At 45.1% G+C, this 25,202-nt stretch overlaps 1 protein-coding gene across 2 annotated transcripts in view; it reads left to right on the forward strand.

Moving 5' to 3' along the window:
- The window catches only part of LOC143282024 (conserved oligomeric Golgi complex subunit 1-like), a 324,386-nt gene that overhangs the window by 200,045 nt on the left and 99,139 nt on the right, over nucleotides 1-25,202 (forward strand). For both annotated transcript variants that reach the window (XM_076587450.1, XM_076587449.1), the window contains exon 22: nucleotides 8,174-8,267. In XM_076587450.1, coding sequence (XP_076443565.1) covers nucleotides 8,174-8,267 — 94 coding nt within the window. The remainder of the gene's footprint in view (nucleotides 1-8,173; nucleotides 8,268-25,202) is intronic.

Genomic DNA, 25,202 nt, shown 5'->3' on the forward strand with positions numbered 1-25,202 from the left:
CCATTCTCAGGAAGCAAGAACACTTTCCCCAAATCTCAAGTATGATGGACCTCCTATTAGCAGCAAACAGGAACTATGTCTTATTATATGAAATCTTAAGGATGTTACATACAGTCACAGGTATGGTGGATATCCTTTGTCTTCAAACCCTACAGGTACTGCACCAAATGTCACACATACAGTCAGAATGCAACAGTAACAGATGCAGTCAGTTTATGACCAAATAGTAAGATTCAGGAAGGTTTTTTGTGTTGTTTTTTTTCTTTCTATTGGGAGGTGGGGGGTGGTGGGGGGGGGGGGTGTGCAGCGGGGATGGGATGTTGTGTGGTTGGTTGGCTTGTACACAGAGTGTGCTGTTGGCTCAATTTGGAAGACTTGTACCACACAGTCAAGAATCACCCACTTCACAGATGCATCTTTAGGAATGTTGCTAAAATTTTCTGTCCAACAGGTTAGGCAGAGAACGCTTTGATCTGCCTTGGTATCAATAAGATCAGGCACCAAGTTTTGGAAATAAGAAGTAAGGACAGAAAAAAGACAGAAATAACAAACATTTATATGGAAGAAAGAGAAGACTTCTATGGCTTTCAAAATGAAAAGGTAAGAAAAGTGACACACGCAAACGTTCAGAAGCCATTTCCAGAGATTAGTGAACAGCCTTCCCACACATTAGAGAAATCACCCCTGACAACCTTCAAAAGCTTTAAGCAGTCGAGTGCCTATAAGACGTCAGCTGACGTCCTGCAAAAAGTGTTGCTGTAGTGACCATAAGACGTCCCCTGATGTCCTGCATATGTTGCGATTTTTCTATGGTTCAGTGCACACAGACTCTGAACGGTCAGTTTGATGTAACTGGATTATGAAAATACTTTTTAAATGAGCATATGTTAGGTAGAAGACCCCTTTCTTCTCAATAATGTTTTACTAACGTAGGCCATGTGGAAAGGGGGTTGCATCAAATGCTAAAAAAGGTGTTGAAAACTTTGTCCAGTAAAGAAGATGGCCCCAGTCAGTGGATTTCCACAAGTGTGCAAACTGTGCTTATGATATGGACATCTATAATGATGGAGAAGGATCTCTCTTGTCTGATGATGGGTTTGAACACAAAGGTGAATGGCAGTGACAGTGATGAAACTGACAGCCCATTTGATGCACGTTCAGTCTGTCTATCCAATCAGACAGCGTTTTTGAGCAGGCGACAATGACTTGCAGAATATGTGCAGCGAGCAGTGGAAGAGGGGTGGAGAGGGAGAGAAGTGTTGTAAGACGATAGGTCAAATGCCAGCCAGAGGGTGTGGAAGTGGATGTTGCAGTTGGACGTCAGTCAGTTATCATTTCGATGCATACCGTTGGAAATAGACAACTGCCAATGCTCCATGATTTTCATGAAACGCATGGTTGACAGTGCACTGGACGTGAAACATATGCTTTTAGTTTTTAACACTTTTTGTCACTGAATCAGATGGTTGACTTGTTTGAAGAGGAGGGCAAGCCGGATGTACAGCAGACACTTTCAACGGCCCACATGCAACTTGAAGGGAGTGAATGTCATCAGAGAACTTCACCCTCTAACTTGTGAAAGCTGTAAGCTGTCAAAAAGCTTGCCTGCTCAGTTTCTGAGAATGTGATTGACTTTACATATTGACTATCCCCACGTTTGTCATTGTTGGGACAGTAATTCACTTACATGTTTACACGAGTTGTGATTTGTTTTTGTAAACATATAGCCTGTTTTAATTTCTTTTACAGGTATAATCTGTCTGTAGGCATGCTATTTCTAGATGTATTTTGTTTGTTGGGGGGGGAAGGGGGGAGTGTCCAGTATTCAGAATTTACATTCATTTTCCTTCACAAAAACGTTTACTTTCTCTCTGTATCTCCAGTAGTTTTTGTACCAGAATTTTTGTTAATTAATTACCCCTGAATCCTCATAATTCCCTTGCAAGTGGATGTCACTTTTTTTTTTTTTTTTTTTTTTTTTTTACAAATTCTCTTGCACTCAACTGGTTAAATGTATAATATCGAATAGCCATTCATTAATTAGATAAATCCTGCCTAAAATTTTGCTCCAACTTCATATGTATTCTTGTCTTTCTTTCTAGGCAGGATAGCAAGCCTTTCTAAGACACATGTGGCCACCATTACCTTATGTTGCAAGCAAACACCGTCTTTGTAGAGGACCCAAGAGAAACCCAGCTCTCTTTAGATGTAGTTGACATATCTGGGGGCCTTTCTTAATTGGACTTCAGTTTTCTATCAAACAGAACAGCATCCTTTCCCATTTGCTTATCTGTTTAGCTCCTCTTGGTTGATTTCCAACTCTTTTTTTTTCTCTTAAAGGATTTGTTTACATTCTTTAGCAGTGATATGCATGTTTGTCTTCCTTTTTTGTCTTTGACTGCTATCATCAATCCCCACCATCTTCCTCCACTGTCTTTTAAAACTTTTGTTTAATTACACATACTTAACCATGACCCAACTAGTGCAGACTCCGGCAGGGTTCTGACATTCCTGTCCTGTGCAAACTACTGTCCGCCTATGTGGAGAAAACGAAAGCAGCTACGGCCGATAACCTCCCGGAAGTAGGTAACCTCCCCTTTGTCCCGCTGGCTAGCGCCCTCTTTTTCCAGCAGCCATCATGACTCCTGTTCCTGTGCTCTTCATACGGCTAAATTTTTTTTCGTATTTTCTGCCTGTCTGTCGATTCTCTGGCGTTTTTGTTTTTTGTCAGATTATGTCTCCAACCAGGTCAAATAATTATGTAGCTCGATTGGGCGATCACCCTAAAATTAAGGCACGATCGCAATCAATTCGCTGACACTCTGGGCCTTCTACTCCTGGCCCTCTCAACAACGCCAGCCCGCCGCCTCCTCCACTTCCTCCGCTCCCTCCAGTCGACTCCAGACCTCCACCACCTCCTACACCTCCTCTGGTGACTTCTAGAGGTTTGTTGCCACACACTCAGGTCAGTGTTGCCTTTAATGTCATTTTTATCGATCTGCCAGTCGGCAGTGTACGAGTCGACCTCCTCTATCTCTTTACCCATACCCACAGTTGCACCAATGGAATGTGCCACGATCCCTTTGGGGAAACAACACCACAAGAAAAAAACAAAAACCTTGTTTGGATCCGCACGCTAGACTGGGCCCTATGTGCGATGCGCCCGCGGTGGCGGCCGTGACATCGGATCACGCGACCCGCCATGTGGCATGCCTTGACTGTCTCGGATCCAGTGGTGACCAAGGCGTGTATGGATGCTCTCCCCTGGTGTAGGGAGGAAGGTGGACCACTAGGGGACACGCTCGCCCATACGCGTGCACCCCTCTCCTACAGTGCGGGTGCGTGCACGGTCCCACCAAGCTATGCGGTGATGACCCCATCTGCCACATCGCCAATTGCTGCTGTTTCCCATCCACTAATGGTGTCTCAGCAAGCTGCTCAACCAAACAATCAGCAACTCATCGCCAACTTGCTGCAGCAATTATGCACCACTCTGCTTCCCGGTGCCACACCTTGCGCCTGCACCGCCTCTCGCCCACAGAGCAGGTACGTGCATGGCCCATTGAACTTCAGCAGTGCTAGATCCTCCTGCCCCATCGCCTAACTCTGCTGTTACCCAGACTAATATTGGCACTTCCACGTCGGAGTGCCTCTTGATAACTCAATCCTGCCTCTCGGCAGTGCTCGAGCCGATCTTGTCTATCCCTTTATCCGTCAACACACAACAGCTGAACGTCGGTCCTCTCGCAGGAGATATTCGCGAGGTTGGACCACCGTTCAGCTACAGGGGGACGCACATCTCACGGCAAGCCGATGGACTTGTCACCCCCTCGTCCACGACGCCCATAACACTGCATTACGGCGCTGTCATGCCACATGCCCCGACCGTCTCGCGTCCGATGGCAACCGATTCGGGTTGGGATGCCCACGGCACTAAGGGACATAATTATTCCCCTTGCAGCTGTTTTCACCTGTGTTGGTTATGGTGGCATCGAACCATTGACTCTCACACGCAGCCTGACACTCCTCCCTCTACAGCGAGGACACGTCGCACCAGGGGATATGTGCTCTAAAGACGCCATCCTTTTCGACGATTATCGGCGCCAAGGGAGGCAACTCCGCATTTGTAACCTAGGCAGTTGACGCTGTAGTTACTTTCGCCGACACAGCACGTCACTCCTGCCCCCCATGCTGTCCATCAACAATGTTTTTTCGGTTTCTCATTGGGTCCTGATGCCCATTCATGGACTTTACACAACTTTGCATAACAACTGCACCTTTCTTGCTGTTTCTCAGGCTATTGGCCACTGAACTTTGGGGTTCTTCATCCCCCCCCACTTGCACACAGTCCTCTGCAGGCAACCATCCCTATTTCCATTCTTTTCTGGTTTACACAATAACGGGAAATAAATCACAATATTTCCCCATCTATTCTTTTTGATTTATAATTAAAAAAAAATAAAATAAAATAAAATAAAATAAAAATAAAAATAAAAATATATATATTTAGAGGGAGGGAGATATATATATATATATATATATATATACAATATCTTGCTACATTTATACACATTTCTATTTACACTTACAGATGTATACTTATCCCTCGGTATACACATGTGTGTGCGCTTATGGGATAGGTTCATACGACTTTCATATTAACATGTACAATTTTATTTCTATCTCTATTCATTGACATCTATTCATTGAGATTACCTACATAGCAATATAGACACACTTGCAATTGCATCATTCTGTTCACATGCCCAGATCTCTCTGTGTCTACATACTGGCACTTTATTCATATGCGTATGTACATCTCTTATATATAGGTGCATACACAGATTCCTTCCCATTACGGATTATGCACACTTACCCATTTACTTGGGTATATCTGTGCACGCTACACGTTTGCTTATACAGCTGCTTATTTTTCGTGACTCGATCTCTTGTCATGTCATTGGCATATTCCTCACACCATCACTTGAGTTATTGGAAGTTTATAATCCCATTGCACATATATGTATTCATTTTCATAAATTCATCCCTACCTTGCTTTCGGAGGACGACTGCACTCACAGACAAAACTGCCTCATTCACACCTGAATGTATGCTCCTTCACATATCAGTAGTGGCTGGTCCTTAGGGACCCACACACACTCCCTTCTCACCCACAGGGCTAAGGATGCCCTCTCTTGGTGCATGGAGGGACCAGGCAACCCAACTCATTTGCCTACAACAATCACCCACAGGGCTAGAGATGCCCAAACTTGGTACAAGGAGGGATGAGGCAGTCCAACTTAGAGGTGCCACTCCGGACACACATGCCCTTCATTCCTTCCAAGTTTTAGTGGGCCCAAAAACTGCCCACTGGGCAGGAGACAATCACCCTAAGTCCATCTCTTCCACTCCTCACTAGTAGCAGAAGGCCTGGGTAATAATTGTTTTCCTCTACACTCGGGAGAATGGCATATTGACGAGGACGGATGCGTCTCACAAAGCACAACGAACCGTTCATTACCCACAGGGGCGTACCTTTCTGCCCACTCATACCAACATGGCAGATGCCGCATTCAAGCACATTAGTTCGCCCCATTGGCTTGCTTGAACAGAGATCCAGCATCGATGTCTCAAACAATTGGCGTTCGAAAGCACTTTCTGCACTAGGTCTTCCCTGCCCGATCCTTTCAGCCTCAACACACAACCACTGCTGTGGTTACAGATGGGCATTCCTTCTCAGGCACTGTCTTTCCAATGAGACACTTCCAGGGGTTTCTAGCCTAGGCAGGCTATCCCATCATGGAGCCCCAGCCTTCAGTCAAGGGCCTGTCAGAGGATGACTTTGTTGTCACTTCGGAAGCAAGCACCATGACTTTCAGACACATGGTTGCACCACAAAACCCCATCAACTCCTTCCGGCTTCCTTATCATTTCAACATAACCTGCATGGTGGACACCTTCATCCCTCAAACACACAGCAGCTGTTTCCTGATTTACCCATGCTGACTGGTGTCTTCCTAGGACCAGTATATGATAATCAGTCATGACGACATTGACCATCAGATCAGCAGAGGAGGCAACTGCTGCCCCAATTATTCGGGCTGGAATTTTATTATACAATTTATAGTAGAAAGTGTTTTGCCCAAGTTGCATCCCCAGTCCCTTGATCAAGAGGGCCTTAGGACTCACTATAGGGACGGATCCCAAAGGCTAGTTAGCCCCCTAGTCTGGGAGACATAGTCAAGGCTACAGCACTAATTCCCAGTGCAATTTGACTTCTAGTCTGAGAGACATAGTCCTTCATGAAAGACTAAGCTGCAAATGATTTCCCTTCGCAATTCAGAAACCGCTGATAATACAGCTCGCGCTTTACTGTTGGCCATACTGAAAACGCATGTCAGATCAGTGGTTTGATGTAAATGGCCAGTACAACACATCTAGAGCCACTTTCCTCCCTGCCCCCACCCTGCTCCATCCCAGACTTAGTGCGCACCACACACAGCCAGAGGCCTGTCATGGATCCGGTCCCTTTTCTCACTGAAGAACCTTCAGCAAAAATTTTCCCCATGGAAACCCTCTTCCATTAGGAATTCCACCACAGAATGAGACTCAGTGACCTGCAGGCACATGAAGTGCACTCCCACAGCCTGATCCAACCCAGCCATTGACTGCCGACAACTTTCTGCAGGTTGCTCCAACATGCCACACTCAGGTAGAGAAGCCACCAAGCCTTCCGTATGCCCCTTCGTGATGGTACCTACCTGGGCAATCACACAGCCCTGTCCCAGAGACACCAGGGACCTCAAGTCTCTTGTTGCCAAATGTCTGCCCTTCTGTGCATAGGCAACATGCCAGTGCTGTCTTCTTTGGCAACAACAGAAAAGTGGGGGGTGGGTGGGGGGGGTGGGGGCGCCTATCACCTGTCAGCTCTCATGGAGGAGCTCTACAGATCTGGCTGTCACGCCTAAGGCAAGCCCAACATAGTGGCCTACCTCTGTCTCGTGCCACAGTTTCCTCTAAACACATATATCACTTCCACTATCGGCCCACAACCGATGTGGAATCATCAGATCAAACCACATGTGCACCTCCTTGCATTGATGCTCAACCGCGCTCAAGTGAGACAACCCTATAGGGTAAGTGTTTCCTTCCCTTCCTTTGATTCGAAGGGATCTCAGTACAGTGTGGATTCAACACACCGACCTGATTTTCTTTGCACTACATTTATCAGCACAGCTGTGGTCCACAGACCTCTCCCACAATACAGCTGCGGACCTCAGTCTTCTTTGCCCGCACCAATATCCTTAGGTGACACAGTTCACTCTACCTTCATCGAATTCTACTTTAGGGACATCTATCGCTTTAGGGATGATGGCTCAAGAGGCGTTGCCTCTGCAGTGGTCACACAACGGGCCATTGCAGCGCACTGGCGATAGAACAGAAGGATTGAGACTTGATGCCTCCTCAGCCAGAGCACATGAAGTCAGAGCATGGTCCTCTTCTCTTGCGTTAGCACACTCAACACGGCTGCAAGACATGGATGCTGCCTACTGGAAAAACCCTGCCACCTTCATTGACTTCTACCTGAGAGACGTCGCACGCTTGCGGGATGATGGTTCAAGAGGCATCGTTTCTGTGGTAGTTGCACAACAGGCCATCGCAGCACATAGACAGTAGAACAGGCGAGCCCTCCACCTTGTTGCACTATTCTGCACTAGTTGGGTCACGGTTAAGTATGTGTAATTAAAAGGAAATTTTCTATCTAAAATTACGTTTAAATAACATACTTACTGTGACCCAAATTTAAGACCCTCCCGTCCTCCCTGCTTCCTGTTCTCCCTGCTCACTATGCCGGTGATGGCATATTGCTTCAAAAGAGAGCGCTAGCCAGCGGGACAAAGGGGAGGTTACCTACTTCCGGGAGGTTATCGGCTGTAGTTGCTTTCGTTTTCTCCGCATAGGCAGATAGTAGTTTGCACAGGACAGGAATGTCAGACCCCTGCTGGAGTCTGCACTAGTTGGGTCACAGACCCCTGCCGGAGTCTGCACTAGTTGGGTCACAGTAAGTATGTTATTTAAACGTAATTTTAGATAGAAAATTTCCTTTTGAAAGCTAAAAGATGTTGGTTTTTTCCAGATTTTTGTGCACTGTGAATGTGATATGTCATTCCAGGGTCTGGGTAGAACACACTGTGGCCAGCATCACCACAGACTTTGTCAGGGCTGTATCAGGCACGGAACACAACAACATCATTGAAAAGGCAACGGTAAGTTGGAAGTGATGTCCACTTCCAGACATTCAGTTTTCAGAAATAATTTTGAGTTTTAGAAAGAAAGGTTTTACATTTTCTGTGTAAAATAAAAGATTGAGACTTTTTGGGACAAGGGTTAGCAGAGTTTTTGTGTGTGTGTGTGTTTTTTTTTTTTCCAACAAATGTTTCATGTGGAATGGGATAAATTACAAGAATTTCAGTTACCCAATAACCCAGTGGAAAAGTCTCTTGAGCATGCATTTTCATTCATTCTTGTGATGAATTTAATATTCCTTTATTTCTGCTTCTCTCTTTGTTTCAGAAATTTTCTTCTTTTTTTCTGTTGTCTATTCCTTTCTTATATTCTGCCTTACCAGTCGGAGTCCATTCGAACTGAATTTTTGGCTTATGTGTGTCAACATAGTGAATCTATGTAATAACCTTGTTCAGATGGTTGTCCCTTTGCATGCATGTATGTATCTTTGTATATATATGTATGTATGTATGTATGTATGTATCCATGTATGTGTATGTGTGTATCTGTTTTCTCTGGAAATATTTAGTCTGTCAACATCAGTTTGGCTTAACCCTCTTGTATTGATTTACCTATCTGTCTGAGAAACATATTGAAGTATTTGCCTTCATTCATGCTATGTATAATCAAACAATCATATTTGGCAGAAGTATTAATCGGTCATGACAGGGGAGACCAGGGCAGGTCTGGCCATGGGTAAGTTGGACCCATCAAGCTCAATATAAAGGAGGGGAAGAAGGGAGGCGGGCTGCACGCCAGCAGGCCACCATCTTGCTGTAGGCTACTGCCTGCCATGGGAAGGCACTTGTTATCTAGTGAATGCTTCTCCCTCTCTCTCCGAATCAAGTTTGCAATTCCGTTGTGGCTGAAAATTACCTTGGCTTTAATATATACAAACCACTGGACAAGAGAGGGAGAGAGAAATTGGTTACTCAGCTGTAAAATGTGAACTGCGATGAAAACTGACATAAGGGAGGGGGGCAAAGAGTGCAAAAGTGATGAAAATCATGGCGTGCGCGTGCGTGCGGGCACACACACACACACACACACACACACACACACACACTGTTTTTGGTGGTTGTGTTCTTGTGTTTTGTTGTTGTTGTTGTGGGGCCTCTGACCTCCTATTTTTTCCCACTTTTTTCACACACACACACACTGACACTGTTTTTGGTGTCATATACTGTACCATGTCAAACTGATGCAAACTAGGCCTATTGGTTTGCTCTGCTTGGCCAAATTTCGCGCGGCTAACAGTGAAAAGACGACGCGTCTTGCCCAGTCCGCTCTACATTCAAACACCTCTAAAAGCTACAAGCGCTGAATCATCCCTTTGGCCAAGGCTCTCGACGCCATCTTGTCAGATTTATGCTCTGTCTCGTCTTAAGCTTTTTTTGGCTATTAAGGCCAGACACTACAGTCAAATAACGACTTTTTTTCTCTCCAACAGTATATCTTTTTATTTCTTTTTTTTTGTCTACTAGGTGTATCATCACTTGTGGATCACAGAAAAAGTTATCTTAAATTTCTGTGAATACCCATTGCAATGGAAACAAATCAAAATGGCCGCCAAACATTGTATTCAAAGAAATCGGGTTTGTGGTGCATGCAAACACTTTTTGTTATGTGGACTTGATACACAATGACAGTATCTTCATTTTCTCGTGAGATTGTGTTGATTCTTCAGTTATTGTATTTTTTATGAATTTTTGAAATTTTGGGTATTGCGAAATCCTCAAAATTTACAATGGGTAAAACCACTGGAACTGCTGTGAATGAAAACCCAGAGAATGATTTATTTCATACTCACGACAAAACTTCAATAACATTTTATAAAACAATCATGCAGAGTCTCATGGTTGTAGGTTTACTCATCATTGAGCAAGTCCAAGGTATGTTGTCAAGGCCAGAAACTTGATGACTTGTATCAGAATTCAACAAAATAAACACTTCCATGATTCAGCAAGCAATCTTTATTGGCAGTATTTTCATTGTTAAAGACATCTTTACAGTGGAAAAAAACTTATTCATATGATAGAAGAGATGTTCAAAAATCAAAATCCATCAAAAACCCAGATCATGAAAAATCATCATTTTGGTCTCTTTTGCACTGCCTTGTCCCCCCTTAAGCATGTTCATTTGGCCTTATTTTGCTACATGTGGCTTGATTTTATTGTATTCTTACCTTTTATGTACTCAATTCGACTCTGCCCCCTCGAATCATACTTTTTTTTCTCTACCTCTCAGTCGATCCTGTCTTTTCTTTCTCTGTTGGGGATTGGATTTTCGCTGGGTGCCTAAGTGCGGTTACCATGCCTTGTACGTCATCCCACCGATGGCAGGAATCATGATGCTGGGAGCGAGACTCGGCAAGAGACTCTCCCAGGCCCAAAGCTCATGATTTCTCCCGATAGGGACTGTGGTGATGTGTCTTTAGATGCGTAGGCGACACTCCTACCATTGCAACGGTCATGAAGGGGACCGGGGGGAAAGGGGTACAAGCGTCGCCTCCTGAGGTGTCCCAGCGCAAGGCAGGAAAAAGGGGGAGTGGCAAGTGCTCTCTTGGCTGTGGGGACTCGTGGCTAGGCATGAGCTCCCAAGTGGAGGCCGTGCCCGGCCGTTAGCCTGGTCCCCACTCAGAGACAGCCCTCAGGGCCCCCATTGCTGTTCCCCCTCCTCCCTCCACTGCCAACCCCCCTCCCCTACTTCCATCTGTGGGGGAGAAAGTTTTGGTTTTTTTTGGGGGGGCGGGGGGCCTCAACTTTGCCCACCCCGGGCCAATCCACCCCAGTCTCCCCACAGGAGGGGATTTGGGGCACATGGCCACCAGCTTTGCAGGTCTTCCCACTATCCGGCTGGTATCCCCTGCTGGGGGAGGCCCGTGCGTGTCAGGCGGTTCCGGGCAGTCAGCCCGCCGGTCTTCTGGCAGGACTGAATCTCATGTCGAACCTGACCTCCCTTCGACTTGGCCAGGTTTTTCCCTTCATGGAGGTCAAGGCGCCAGTGACCCTTGGGGTTTGGTGTCACAGGATGGCTGGTGCCCACGGGTGGTTTTCCCCATTCTACCTGTACTGGGGTGCACCTATGGTGCACGCTGGGTTGCCGGGAGGACCAGGGGCCAACCCCTTGTCCTCTCCTCCCAGATCCAACCCAGCACATCTCACAGGGTGACACACACGGTCCCAACAAGTGGGGTCAGGTCCCCAACTTGTTGGTCAGGTCGAGCTCCTCGACAATGTTGCCACTCAGTCCACAAATCAGGCCTCTGTCACCCCACAGGTGACCTCCACAGTCACAACGGCCTCCTTGTCAGGACCAATGGCTGCCAAGTCGCCCCGCTTGGCCTGGGGGAGTCTGCAGTTCCCACTTCTTACGGATGAGATTCGACATGCGGTCCATGATAGTCTCTCTGACGCCAGATCACTGGGATCGACTGGCAGCCCTCCTCAGCCACTTGCGCTGTTCCTCCCGAGCAACAGCGCGGACACTTTCATCTCTCCTGGGCATGATGGAGTGCATGGCACCTCTCATCCCTCTGGGCAGGGTTCTCAAGCACCTCTTCAGAGGGCACTGAGGCTACAGTGGTCCCAGAGAACCCAATCATGGGATACCCAGATATGTCTGGGAGAGTGGTTCCTTGAGGTGACATCAGAGTGGCTAACCACCCCTCTTCGGACACAGGGGGTGCCCATAGCCCCACCTACACTTCAGGTGGAACTCGTAACAGACGCCTCCTCCCTGGGCTGGGGAGCCCACATGGACTCACTCCATGCAGCAGGGACTTGGTCCCCGGAGGAGCGCCTATGCCACATCACACGGCTGTGCCGCTTAACTTCCAGCAGAGCTATTTAGTTTCAGAGTTCAGTGAGCGGTCAGGAGCACGGCTGCTGACCTAGATTCCACTGGGATGGGAGGGGGGGGGGAAGGGGAGCGCGCGCCGCGCTCTTTGTGCCTATGTTTCCAGCAGAGAAAGGTGTATTGTTTAAGTGATTTTCATTTAATCATATTCGTGCACACTGGTTTTTGTTTGCTGTCATTTTTGTGTACATGATTCCAGTGAATGTGAACTTTAAGTGTGTTGTGTGATTTACCAGACACTGTCCGAGTGTTTGTGTTACATCCAGTTATTTGACCTAAGTGTGTGTGTGTGAGTGCCGACAAAAATGGAATCTGGTGCGGTAGTGGCAGCATTGCTGACTGGGCAACACACCTTCAGTGAACACTTGAGATGTTTGGATAATATGTGTCGTGTGTGTGGTGAGCGGGTTCTCAGAAGAGATAAAGACAAGGGGTTGAATGCAAGACTTTGTGCCAAGTATTCTTCTGAACTGTTTCGTTTTTTCGGTCTAGATGTTTCGAATGATGAAGAGGGCAAACATTGTAATTCACTCAAAAAGAAAGTATTAGGGATGCAGTCACAAGATGACAAACTGCGTGTCATCATGCAAGAGCACATGACTATTGTCTCCCCCATGCTTCAGCAAGTCGTACCCCAAGCAGGAGAATCACGGCACAAATCAAAAAGTAAAGAATAAAGAAATTTTCAGCCCTGTTCTTTTCTCCACCCTGAATCCCTCCCTCCCGCACACACACATTGTAAGGAAAAAACAAGAAAAGAAAAAAAAATGTTTGAGTTTAGTCAGTGTCACACTTCAACTGAGTGGATTACCAACTACAAACAAGGAGTTCATACGGATTTATAAGTTCAGGTAGGAATGGATTTTATTATTTAGAACTTACAAATGCATGTCAGTACGTTACATTGTGATCGTTTACTAAAAGCATGGTATCGTCAAGGTGTATCTTTTAGACTGACCAAATGCATGTCGCAAGCAAAGGCACACATACTGACACGCAAAACATCTAGTCGGCGAAAATCTCTCTCCCCCTCTCTGTGTGCGTCTCTCTCTCTCTCTCTCTCTCTCTCTCTCTCTCTCTCTCTCTGTGCGTCTGTCTCTCTCCCTCTCTCTCTGTGCCTCTCCCCTTTCTCTCTCCGTACACGTTCCTCTGTTTCTCAGTATGTCTGTCCCTGCATATATGTCTGTCTGTCCGTCTCTCTTCCCGTGATGTTGAGAGAAGTGTGAAACTTAAGTGGCTGGCAGCAGTTCTCAGTGGAGCTGATCGTTAAATACTGACACTAATTCCGGGGCGGTCTGCCACCTCTAGGTAACGTATCGGCTATATTTTCCTTCCAGTTGTATCGTGGAGACATGCATGTATATCATGATATAAGTTTTATCTCCAAGTAAAACGATGTACACACACAACACGGAGTTGAAATTGAACTACGTTTCGTGTGTGTTCCTCAGTTCGAACAGAATGTTCATGTGCTCGCTAAGTTTTGGACCGCTTGTACACTGCCTGTAGGAAATTAAACCTACTCATGTTTGGTATCGTTAAATTTGTCAGAAAATCACACATCCATTCACACCCATAGCGCCCTTCTTGTTGCATTCTGACATAGAGTATTATTTTTTAAAAGCACATAACCCTGTTTCTGACAGTTTATCAGCAGCAGCGAAGCTGTTCACAGCTGTACACACTGCCCGTGTAACATGCGCTCCGCTGAGAATAGCGCGAAGTTAGTGGTGCGCCAGAGCGCTGCCCCATATACTGCCTGCCTGTCTGTCCAGGCTGTCACCTTTCCAACGTTTCGCGCTCGCTCGCTGTTCATCCCTCTCCCCTCCGCTTCGCGCCAAAACTAAAAGGGCTGCCTTGTGCCGCCGTGATCAATGTTCTGGAACTGGAGGCAGTTCACAGGGCTCTCCTGCACTTCACGAGGGAGGCCACTGTCAAGACCATCCGCTTGTTCATAGACAATATGACAGTCGCATGTTGCATGAACAAAGGGGTGGGAGCGCACTCGGCAGACCTCTCCCTGCGGACCGAGGCTCTCCTCTGTTGGTGCCACAGCAAGGGCATTGCACTTTCAGCGAGACACATAGCAGGAAAAGACAACATCTTGGCAGATGCTCTCAGCAGGTCCAAGAGTGTCATCCACACAGAGTGGACCCTGGACAAGGACACCCTTCAGGGGGTGTGGGAACAGTGGTTTCAGCCGATGGTGGACCTCTTTTCCACAAAGTTCAACAAGAGACTTCCCACTTATGTGGATGCTCTGTCTCTAGACTGGAGCAGTCTGATTGCCTACACGTTTACTCCTTTTCCAATTCTATCCAAGGTGAACCGGAAAGCCAGATTGGAACACCTGCAGCTGATTCTCACTGCACCAAAAAGGCCAGCCCAGCCCTGGTATCCTGACCTTCAGTCCCTGACACACGTTTCACCCCTGGAACTCGAAACCAAACCTCATCTGCTGAGGCAGCCTCGTTCGGGGATTCCTCATTCCAATCCTCAACTGCTCCACCTGCACGGTTGGAACTGTCAGCACCACCATTGAAGTCCTGTGTTGGAGGCGCTTACTGAGGGGAGCGCCTCCGCTGACCTCCTCTCCATAGTCTCCAAAGCAAGGAGGGAGGGAACTGAGGCTTTGTATGACTTTCGCTGGAAGAAATGGTTGCGGTGGTGTACGGCTCAGGACGTTCCCCCTACTAACCCTGCGAGCTTGCAGCTAGCCAACTTTCTGGCTCACTGCTCCTCGGTTCTCAACCTGTCTGCTAGTTCTGTGCGAGGGTACAGGTCTGCCATCTGTACCACCATCAAACAGCTAGGTGGTCCTTCCTTTGCAGTGGATTTCCTGCTCAGAGAGGTGGCTTGGGGCGCTTCTCTGAAGGAAGCTGGAAACCCCAGGAGAGTGCCCCTTTGGGACTTGTTCCTGGTGCTTGATTTCATTTGAAAGCAACCCTTCGAGTCTTTGGGTACTATTCCTTTTGACTTACTCACCCTCAAGACCACTTTCCTTCTGTTGTTGCTGGCCATGGGCCGTCATAGAAGTGAGATACATGGTCTTAGTGGAATGCCACAAGATCTGGCCTTCCACAGAGATGGCTCCATCACCCTCCGTTTCCTTCCAGAGTTCCTGGCTAAGAATCAAGACCCTGAGGTCCCTTCCCCCTCTCTGAGGGTCAGACCTTTGTCTGATATTCTTGCCCAAGACGATGAGGATAGGCATCTCTGCCCTGTTTGGTGCCTCAAATACTATTGGGACAAGTCTCACCACAGGCGTTCTTCTCAGAGACGTCTTCTCATCTCCCTCAATGAGAATTACAAGAAAGACATCGCTGCAGGCACCATTTGCCGCTGGGTTTCCCAAGTCCTTCTTAGAGCCTACTCTCATTCTCACAGGGATATCAACTGTCTTAATCCCAGAGCACACGAAGTGCGGGCCATAGCTACTTCGGCTGCTTTCCAGCACTCAGTGCCTCTGCAGCATGTCTTGGAGGCAGCCTTCTGGCGTTCTGAGAATCCCTTCATCAACTTCTGCCTCAGGGATTTCCGTATGACCAGGGCTCACGGTTCCAAGGGGATTTCCTTTATCGCGGCTAACACTGTCGTCTCAGTTACAAGGGCTTCCCATGCGAAACCAGTAGGCGTTGCCCTCCTCCATTTGCTTTAAATTCTGCATCAGTTTGACATGGTACAGTATATGACACCAAAAGGAGGAGTTTGTACTATACTCCATGTTTGGTGATACATATACTTACCATGTCAAACTCGAATGTCCGCCCGTCCATCCCCACGTCTCTGCCGTGGTTCTCAGGGGGCATTTTCTCGATGGCCACGGAATGATTCAGTGCTTGTAGCTTTTAGAGGTGTTTGATTGGCTAAGAGCGGACCGGGCAAGAAGGGTCATCTTTTCACTGTTAGCCACGCAAAATTTGGCCAAGCAGAGCAAACCGATAGGCCTAGTTTGCATCAGTTTGACATGGTAAGTATATGTATCACCAAACATGGAGTATAGTATAAACTCCTTTTCGTGTCCTTTCCTGGGCCTCCATCCTCCTATTTTTCCCACTTTTTGTTTTGTTCATCTGCTTTGTTTTCTATTTTTCTTTTCTTTTTTTCTTTAGTTTTCTTTTTTTCTGACTCTTTTTCCTAAGGTTTCTTTCATTTTCTTTCCATCTACACCCATTCATGCACAGTTCTTTGTCTGTCTGTCTTTCTATTGATGGACAACTTCTGTCGACTTAAGTGTATGATTTGCTGCATGAACTTGGTCAAAGACAACTATCTGTTGCTTTAACTATTTCAATTGCTTATGATTATGGACAGTTATAGCGATGGAGAAGGATTTCTGTTGTCTGATGATTGGTTTGAACATGAAGGTGATTGACAATGACAGTGATGAAACTGACAGCCCATTTGATGGTAATTCATTCCGTCCATCCAATTATACAGCGTTTTTGAGCAAGTGGCTTGACAGAATACATGCATCAAGCATTGGAAGAGGTGGAGGAGAGGGAGAGGAGTGATGTAAGACAGTCAGTTGAATGTCAGCCAGAGGGTGTGGAGTGGGCATAGCAGTTGGAAGCCAGTGTACCGTAAAGTTCGGTCTATAAGCCGCTACTTTTTACCCCTGCTTCAACCTCTGCGGCTTATACAATGATGCAGCTTATTTGAGGATTTTAGCAATCCCGGGAGTGTCACGTTCTCGTCTATTCTTAGATGCCCTTCAACTCACCAAAATCATGATTTCTGTCTATGAATTTTTGGATGAGCTTCAGGATAGTGTGCTAACTGTTCACGTTTTATAAATCAAATCCCCACACATTAAAGCCTTCAGATCAGCATTCAGTTCTACTCTGCTAAAGCGTACATCCTCATCATGCTGAAAACGCGACGTAATGCCTATGATGCAGACTTCAAATTGAAGACGATCGACCTAGCAGACGACAGTGCAAGTGGTGAACCAGCAGCGACCTTCACTTTGCGTTCATGTTCATGAAGTGAAAGTGAGGCTGAAGTCAGTGACAAGATGGCGGAGGAAGCTGTGCTGGTTCTCTTCAACTCAGACACTGAAGACAAAGATTTCAGTGGATTCAGTGAGCAGGATGATGTTTAATAAATGTGACTATCCCTGAATTATGGATCTTATTTTCGTTGTGTTCTTTTTTCTTTTTTTTTTTTTTTTTTTTTGGTGGCACTCGCAGTATTTTCGCTTGCTTTTCTTTGTGTTGTTCCCGCTTGTGTTTATTTCATAACCTACAGTATTGACAGCTTTTCTGTAGTATCGGTATTTGTTCTGGTACCAGAAATAAATGCGGCTTATAAGCCAGTGCGGCTTATGTATGTATGAAGTTAATTTTTTTCCTAAATTTAGTGGGTGCGGCTTATATACCAGTGCGCTCAATAGACCAAACTTTACGGTACTCACATTTCAGTGCCCACTGCAGGAAATAGACAAACGCCAATGCTCCATGATTTACACGAAACGCAGGGTGTTAAACACATGCTTTTTGTTTTTAACGCTTTCTGTCACGGAATCAGATGGTAAATTTGTTTGAAGAGGAGGTAAGCTGGATGCACAGCAAACACTTTTATCGGCCCACGTGCAACTTGGAGGGAGTGAATTTCATCAAAGAACTTCACCCTCTAATTGGGGAAAGCTCTTAGCTGTCAAGAAGCTTGCCTGCTTAGTTTCTCAGAACATGATTGACTTTTTATGTTGACTGTATACATATTGGTCATTGTTCTGACAGTGATTCACTTAATGTCAACACAAGGTGTGATTTGTTTTCATAAACTTGTAGCCGATTTTAATAACTTCTGCAGGTATAGTCTGACAATATGTATGCTATTTCCAGCTGTATTGTGTTTGTTCACTTTATGAACGCCATTCTGTGGAGGTGAAAATAGACTTTCTTTTGCCTGAACAGTCATCTACATTCAGACTGATTGGGAAACAAAGCCCAGATTCAGAATCTACCCTTATTTTCCTTCACAAAAATGTTTACATTCTTTTTATATCTCCCAAAGTTTTTTTTACTATATTTTTTTTTAATCTATTACCACCGAATCCACAAAATTCCCTGGCAAGGGGAGAGCTCTTTTTCACAAAATTATCTGGCACTCAACTGGTTAAGGAATTTAAAGGAGCATGTACAGGACAGGACTAGCTGGCACGTTCTGACAAAGCAAGCACACTACAGCTTTGAGAAGAACCACAGGCTGAGGCCTGCAAGAAAAGGAAGGCAGCAGCAGCAATGCCCAAAGCCCAGACAGCTTTCCTGTCCTCATTGCAGACACCCTTGAAGATCCAAACTGGGACTCCATAGCCACACCCGAGTCCACACCTACCACTTCTTTGTCTTCAGTTTCTTCAGTTTTAGAGTTATGCATGCGTGTGAAAGACAGGTGTGAAAGCGCTTAGATTTATCTGCACAAGATTCAGCGCTATATAAATACTATTAATATTATTGTTATTATTAAAAGCAAGTATGCAGGAGCTTTTTACACACCTCTGTTAAAGTGAAGAGCATTATTTTTTTTTCCATTGACACTTTTTTGAAAAAAAAGTACAGAAAGAAAGAATGTGAGTGGCACATCCCTGCTGTTTAAATGGTGAGTAGCAAGCATTCTTGTGGTATTTTTGACCTAGGGATTTTCAGATTGTCTCCAGCTTCAGGTGGCTTGCCCCCCTGACGCCCATCCCTGGACCTCCACTGTGGGCCTACTGCAGCACCCAAATTTAAACATATTTGCAGTCTCACCTATGCAGTTCCCACAATATACACACACAGACAAGCACACACACACGCACGCACGCACGCACCCACCCACCCACCCACCCACCCACACACACACACACACACACACACTCACTCACTCACTCAATCCAGTTCTGATGATAACTGGACATTTATCAGCACTTCTCATTGCACAAAGCACTTTACAATCCACACAGACACGCATACACAACACACTCAGTCCTCAACCCACAATCATGCACAATAAACATATGTATGTGCATACAATTTCGTATTTACAATGCAAACATACATGCATACATACATGCATGCATGCATACATCATCCATCCATACATACATACATTCGACGCACACACAATACAGCATTACAAATATACAGGCTACCCAATCAACAACTTTCATGTGTGAGAGAGGGTCTAGAGGAAATGCTGCTGGAAGAGGAAAGTCTTGAGGTTAGATTTAAAGGAAGGCAGTGAAGGGCTGTGACGGACATGGGGAGGCAAACAGTTCCATATTGAACAGATGATGAAAAGGCTCGACCACTGTATATAGACATGCACCTACATACTGTCAGTTTTACCTCAAAATGGGTAAAAAAAAAATCTCCAAGGCCATGAACAAACGTTTAGCCTGTTGTGTTCAGTGTGCTGCATTTGGGAAAGCCCAGAAAGATAGTGCTCCATTTTTAAGAAATCTGCGCATTGCTGGTTTGGAGATATGCAAATATTCATTTGATTAACGATGCTTTGTGCTTTACTTTTAAGGTTAGATTTATGTGGTTGCACACTCTAACTATCCTTCTTTCTGTCAGTGAATTTATGGTAAAAGTTCATGGAAAGGATATTATTGTGTGGATCATATTGATAGTTTGTGAAAACATGATTGAAAATAGTTGAAGGAGGCCACTGGATATATACCCAGATTGCTTTGTGCAAAGGCTCCATCTCACAGTGCATAATGTTCATGAACGACCACCTTAATGAGCAGATCTACTTATCTGCTACTCTGCCCTATACAGTTCATCACCTTCAATTCAAAATTAACCCCTAGGCTGCCTATATGATGAGATAACTTGTCAGCACAAGCATGTATGCTTCACTGCCACAATGACAAGATAACTCGTCTTCGAAATATTCTGACTTTTTGCATTCAGTTCGTTGACAAAAATTCTGGTAGCTGTAGCTTGGGGAATCTTTCTTGATTCTATTCATAGCTAGAAACACCATCTACGTCATGAGGCAGTCCTTTATTTGAACATTTTGGTTGGGTTACTGGCCACAGTGTTAGCCTGACTCCTCTCCTCGCTCGTTCAACAAAATGTCGGACTGACGCCGTGCTCAAGACATGAGATCATGGTGAACTAAATCAACCAAGACGGCTTTCTTTAGCTGATGCTCATAAAGAATTGAAGCCTAAAGTCAAAGGAGAAGACAGTGATAAACATTTATAGGATAATTTGGTAGAAAATAAAGGGAGCAATCAAGAGAATGGCCAAGATACGAGTATCAGTGAATGGTGCTGACTGTACAGTGTAGCAGGCGACAAAACGTGACTGAATTATTAACAGGACACAGTGTGAGCGATTTTCTTGGCACTCAGCCAACGCGGTCTGATGAGAACTGGATAAAGTGGCTTTGTGAGGGGGGTGGAGACTGAGGGGGCGTGGACTCACATCCATATTATCACTTTGAGAAGTCACAATGCATTGTGTATCTGTCTCTTTAAAAAAAAAAAAAATTATTGTGGTTGTTCTAGTATGATTTTGTGCGGTGTGCAGATATCCATTTGCCCAGAAAATACGATATTTTAGTGCAAATCACCTGACTAATGTTTGTAATGAACAAGTTGAAAATGTGACAAAAAAGAAAACACTGATTTCAAAACAACAACATGGCACTGAAAATATGTAAAATGGGAAAACATCACATGTTTTGTATTCTTTATTCATTTACCTTTCAGAAAATATATACTTTTTTGGGTCTTTCTCCTATAACAAAGAGCACAGAATTTTTTGAAAAATCCCTGGCAAATAGATTTCACTTAAATCTTATTTTCCCGGCAGCGAAAGGGTTATCAGGCAGAATGCATCCATGCATCTGTTTTGTTGATTGCTTTCCAGGCTCATAATCAGTTATTTTAAGAGAACTTTAGAAAGGACATATATATGCTGCCAACAGAAATTGTAAGAGGAGTGTCATTTTTTTCCTCTTTTTATTTTTATCTTTAAAAAAAAAAAAAAAAAAAAAATCTGTAAAAATCTCTTGAAAGCCATGAAGGCTTTCTTTTCTTGTTTTTATCGTATTGTATTTATTTGTGTCTTGAACAATTGAGACGCTATAGGCAGTTTTGGGTTTTGTATACCTGTTTTTGTAAGTATGTAACTATTTTTTGTATAATACATGATTATATTTGTAAATAAGTTCTTTTCCTTTTTGTCATCCGGCAAGAAATTGACAGAATGGTCAACATCAGGGCATTTGGAGATGTGCATGAATATGACTGAAGTTGTGCCTTATTTTCTCACTCTTTCTCTCTCTCTTTTTATATTTTACTGAAATGTTTTCTGTTCTTATACACACACACACACACACACACACACACACACACACACAGACTAGTTGGGTGGCTGGGTCTATTGACAATGATCAGAATCATTCTCCATCTGGGAGGTTTTGTTTAGCTCTGCAGCACTAGTTTTATAAGGATGACAATAAGTTTGAAACACTTTTGGTTTTCTTGACTACTCTTCTTCTTCCTTCTTCTGCTTGACGACCAACTTCAGTCAGTATGTTGATGAAACTGTCATGTTGTGGGAGGTTGCTGTTGGGCACAATTCAGCTGGGCTACTGTGGGATGTACTATTAACCGCTTCCCTGCCAGTAACGAGACACTCTCGTACCGATTTCAGAAGGTCTGTACGCCTGTGTACGAGAGTATCTCATACTAGTTTCGTCATCGAAATAAAGGCAATCTAAATGGGAGACAATGCTGAAAACTGGGCCAGACTGCTGTAGGGACTCTAAACAACGGTTCTTTCCCTTTGACCACTCAGCAACTGACCATGACTGAGTGATATTGCCTTTGTTGACGCTTGGACCTGATTATAAATCCAAGATGGCGGATCAACAACGTACTTTGACAAGGCGACCTGTTCTTAGGCAATATTCTGCGTTAGAAGTATTGCAGGAAATTTTGAATGATGCAGACACAGTGGTGAGGAAGACTTCGATGATGAAAAATCCGTTGTAAGTGACGAGGAAGAGACTGACAGAAACCAGCACCAACTGCTTTTGTCAGAAACTGGTGTTGATGATGAAGACTCCGATTACGAGCCTGAATCGTCCACTGATTCAGTGACTGGAGTCGAGTCAGACGCCATTGAAATGGAGGTAGAGCCAGTACCCAGTACAAGTACTGTACCCCCTCCTGCTGTGAGAGGTCGAGGAAGAGGAAGGGGCAGAGGACAAGGGGCAGTTGCGAGGGGGAGGGGCAGAGGGCGTGGTCAGCCACACCTGGTTCAAGAATGGACGCCAGCAGAAAACCAACCACCAAACCCCGCTGTTCAGTTCACAGGAAATCTGGGCCTAAAGTGTGACACAACCAACTTTAGGCCAGTTGATTACATGGGTCTGTTTTTTGACCAGGACATCATCAACCACCTGGTCATCCAAACCAATTTATAAGGTAAGATAAGATAAGATAAGAATAACTTTATTATCTCCAACTGGAGAAATTTGGTCAGGTGCATTATCACAACATAGACAAGTAAACAACATGGGGACCATAACTGTAAAAGCCAACAACGGCCCCTACAAATATTACGAAGATACAAATGTAAAAAACTATCACATACATCGTTTCATACATACATCCACACACTGCAGGTAATAACTAGTATTCTTAATGTAAAAACAGAAAGAATTAAGAAACATTATTTGAATATAATTATAAACATAGCCTGCTATACTCCACATTGATTATCATAGACAGATAAGATAAGAATAAAGATGAATTGTGGAAAACCACAACCAGATAATCAGCACACACCCACACCCCCCCCCCCCCCCCCCCCCACCCCCCACACACACACACACACACACACACACGCACGCACGCACGCGCGGGTAACTGGATTAAACAAGAGTAATATACATATGTTCTCAAATAAAAGCATTTCACATATTCGCTTTTAAAAACATTGCTATTATATGCACAACAGTATCTGGAGTCCCACCCCAATCTGCCTCCATTTTCCCGAGCTAACCACGGCCAGTGGGAGCCAGTTGCACAAGTGGAGCTGAAGAAGTTTCTGGCCCTAGTGCTCCTGATGGGCATCATCAAACTGCCAGCCATCAAGCTGTACTGGTCAACAAAAGTCCTATACAGGATACCAGTATTCAGCTCGGTCATGACCAGGAACAGATTCCAGGTCAGTTTTTTTTTCTTATTCTTTTGTTTGTTCCTTCTCCCTCCCTCTCTTCTTTTTATTTGTTCATTCTCTCTCCCTCTCCCCCCTCCTGCTCTCTCTCTCTCTCTCTTAGTGATACAAGCATGTATAATAAGATTTTGGTGTCATATATTGTACCATGTCAAACTGATGCAAACTAGGCCTATCGGTTTGCTCTGCTTGGCCCCCTCCTGCTCTCTCTCTCTCTCTCTTAGTGATACAAGCATGTATAGTAAGATGTTGCTGGTGTGTGTATGTGTGTGAGAGAGACACACACACACAGAGAGAGAGAGAGACTCTGTGAATGTTTGTTTTTGTGTGTGTGTCATTCTATGTGTATGTGTGTGTGTATGTACACATGCAACAAGCAACAAGTGCATATATCATGTGTACAGTGAGTGTGTGTGTGTACACATCCGACGAGTGCACGTTTCATGTGTTCAGTGTGTGTGTGTGTGTGTGTGTGTGTGCAGTTTGGGTATGTATTTGTGTGTGTGTATGTGTGTGTGTGGTTTTTTGTTGTTGTTGTTGTTGTTTTGTGTGTGTGTGTGTGTGTGTGTATGTGTGTGTGTGTCACTCTGTATGTGTGTGTGTTTGTGTATACATGCAACAGGCAGTAAGTGCATGTATCATGTGTACAGTGTGTGTGTGTGTGGTTTGGGTATGTATTTGTGTGTGTGTTTTTGTTGTTGTTGTTGTGTGTGTGTGTGTGTGTGTGTGTGTGTGTGTGTGTGTGTGTTTGTGTATACATGCGACAAGCAAGAAGTGCATATATCATGTGTACAGTGTGTGTGTGTGTGTGTACACTTGCAACAAGTGCATGTATGTATCATGTATACAGTGTGTGTGTGTATGTGTGTGTGTGTGTGGTTTGGGTATGTATTTGTGTGTGTGTGTTTTGTTGTTGTTGTTGTTTTGTGTGTGTGTGTGTGATTCTGTGTGTGTGTGTGTGTGTGTGTGTCACTCTGTATGTGTGTGTGTTTGTGTATTCATGCAACAGGCAATAAGTGCATGTATCGTGTGTACAGTGTGTGTGTGTGTGTGGTTTGGGTATGTATTTGTGTGTGTGTTTTTGTTGTTGTTGTGTGTTTGTGTGTGTGTTTGTGTGTGTGTGTGCAGCTGATCAACTGTAATTCAATAATGTTTCATATTATCTTGCAGTTCCTCCACTTCCATGACAACTCCACCATGCCAGCACAGGGAAATCCTGCATACAACCAGTTGTACAAAATCCAGCTGATACTGGGCCACCTGCATGAGAAGTTCCAGGAGGTGTATAAGCCACGACAAGCAGTGTGTGTTGACGAGAGCCTGCTGCTGTGGAAAAGCTGACTGATCTTTGTCAATACATACCGATGAAGCGTGCCAGGTACGGTATAAAAATCTACCTGTGCTGTGATTCTGATGGCGACATCAAAGGAAGTGGGGCTTACTGCTACCGATTCAAGGTCTATGCTGGGAGGGAGGATCCAGTCAACGAGGTGCAGCCTGTTCTCCAAGCTGTCGGTGCTGACAACCCGGAGCTGTCTGCCAATGAGAAGATGGTGCTGTACCTGATAGCCCCCCTCTTGAACAAGGGCTATCAAGTGTACACTGACAACTGGTATAGCAGCCTCAGGCTGTACCTATCACCTCACCTCAGGCCCATAACTACAGAGTAGTCGTTGGGGGAAACCGGAGGACCGCAGACGCAACCTCCCTTTTACCATCTGTCTCTGTCAGCAGCCGCCGGCAGCAGCTCACGTGTATGGAGTCCGGTCCATTCTTTGATGTTCTCATGCCAATTCTTCCGCTGTCTTCTTCTTCTCCTGCCCTCGATGGTGCCTTGCATGATTGTTTTGGACAGACTGGTGTGTCGAG

Source organism: Babylonia areolata, chromosome 5 (assembly GCF_041734735.1).
Source record: "Babylonia areolata isolate BAREFJ2019XMU chromosome 5, ASM4173473v1, whole genome shotgun sequence".
Classification (NCBI taxonomy): domain Eukaryota; kingdom Metazoa; phylum Mollusca; class Gastropoda; order Neogastropoda; family Buccinidae; genus Babylonia; species Babylonia areolata.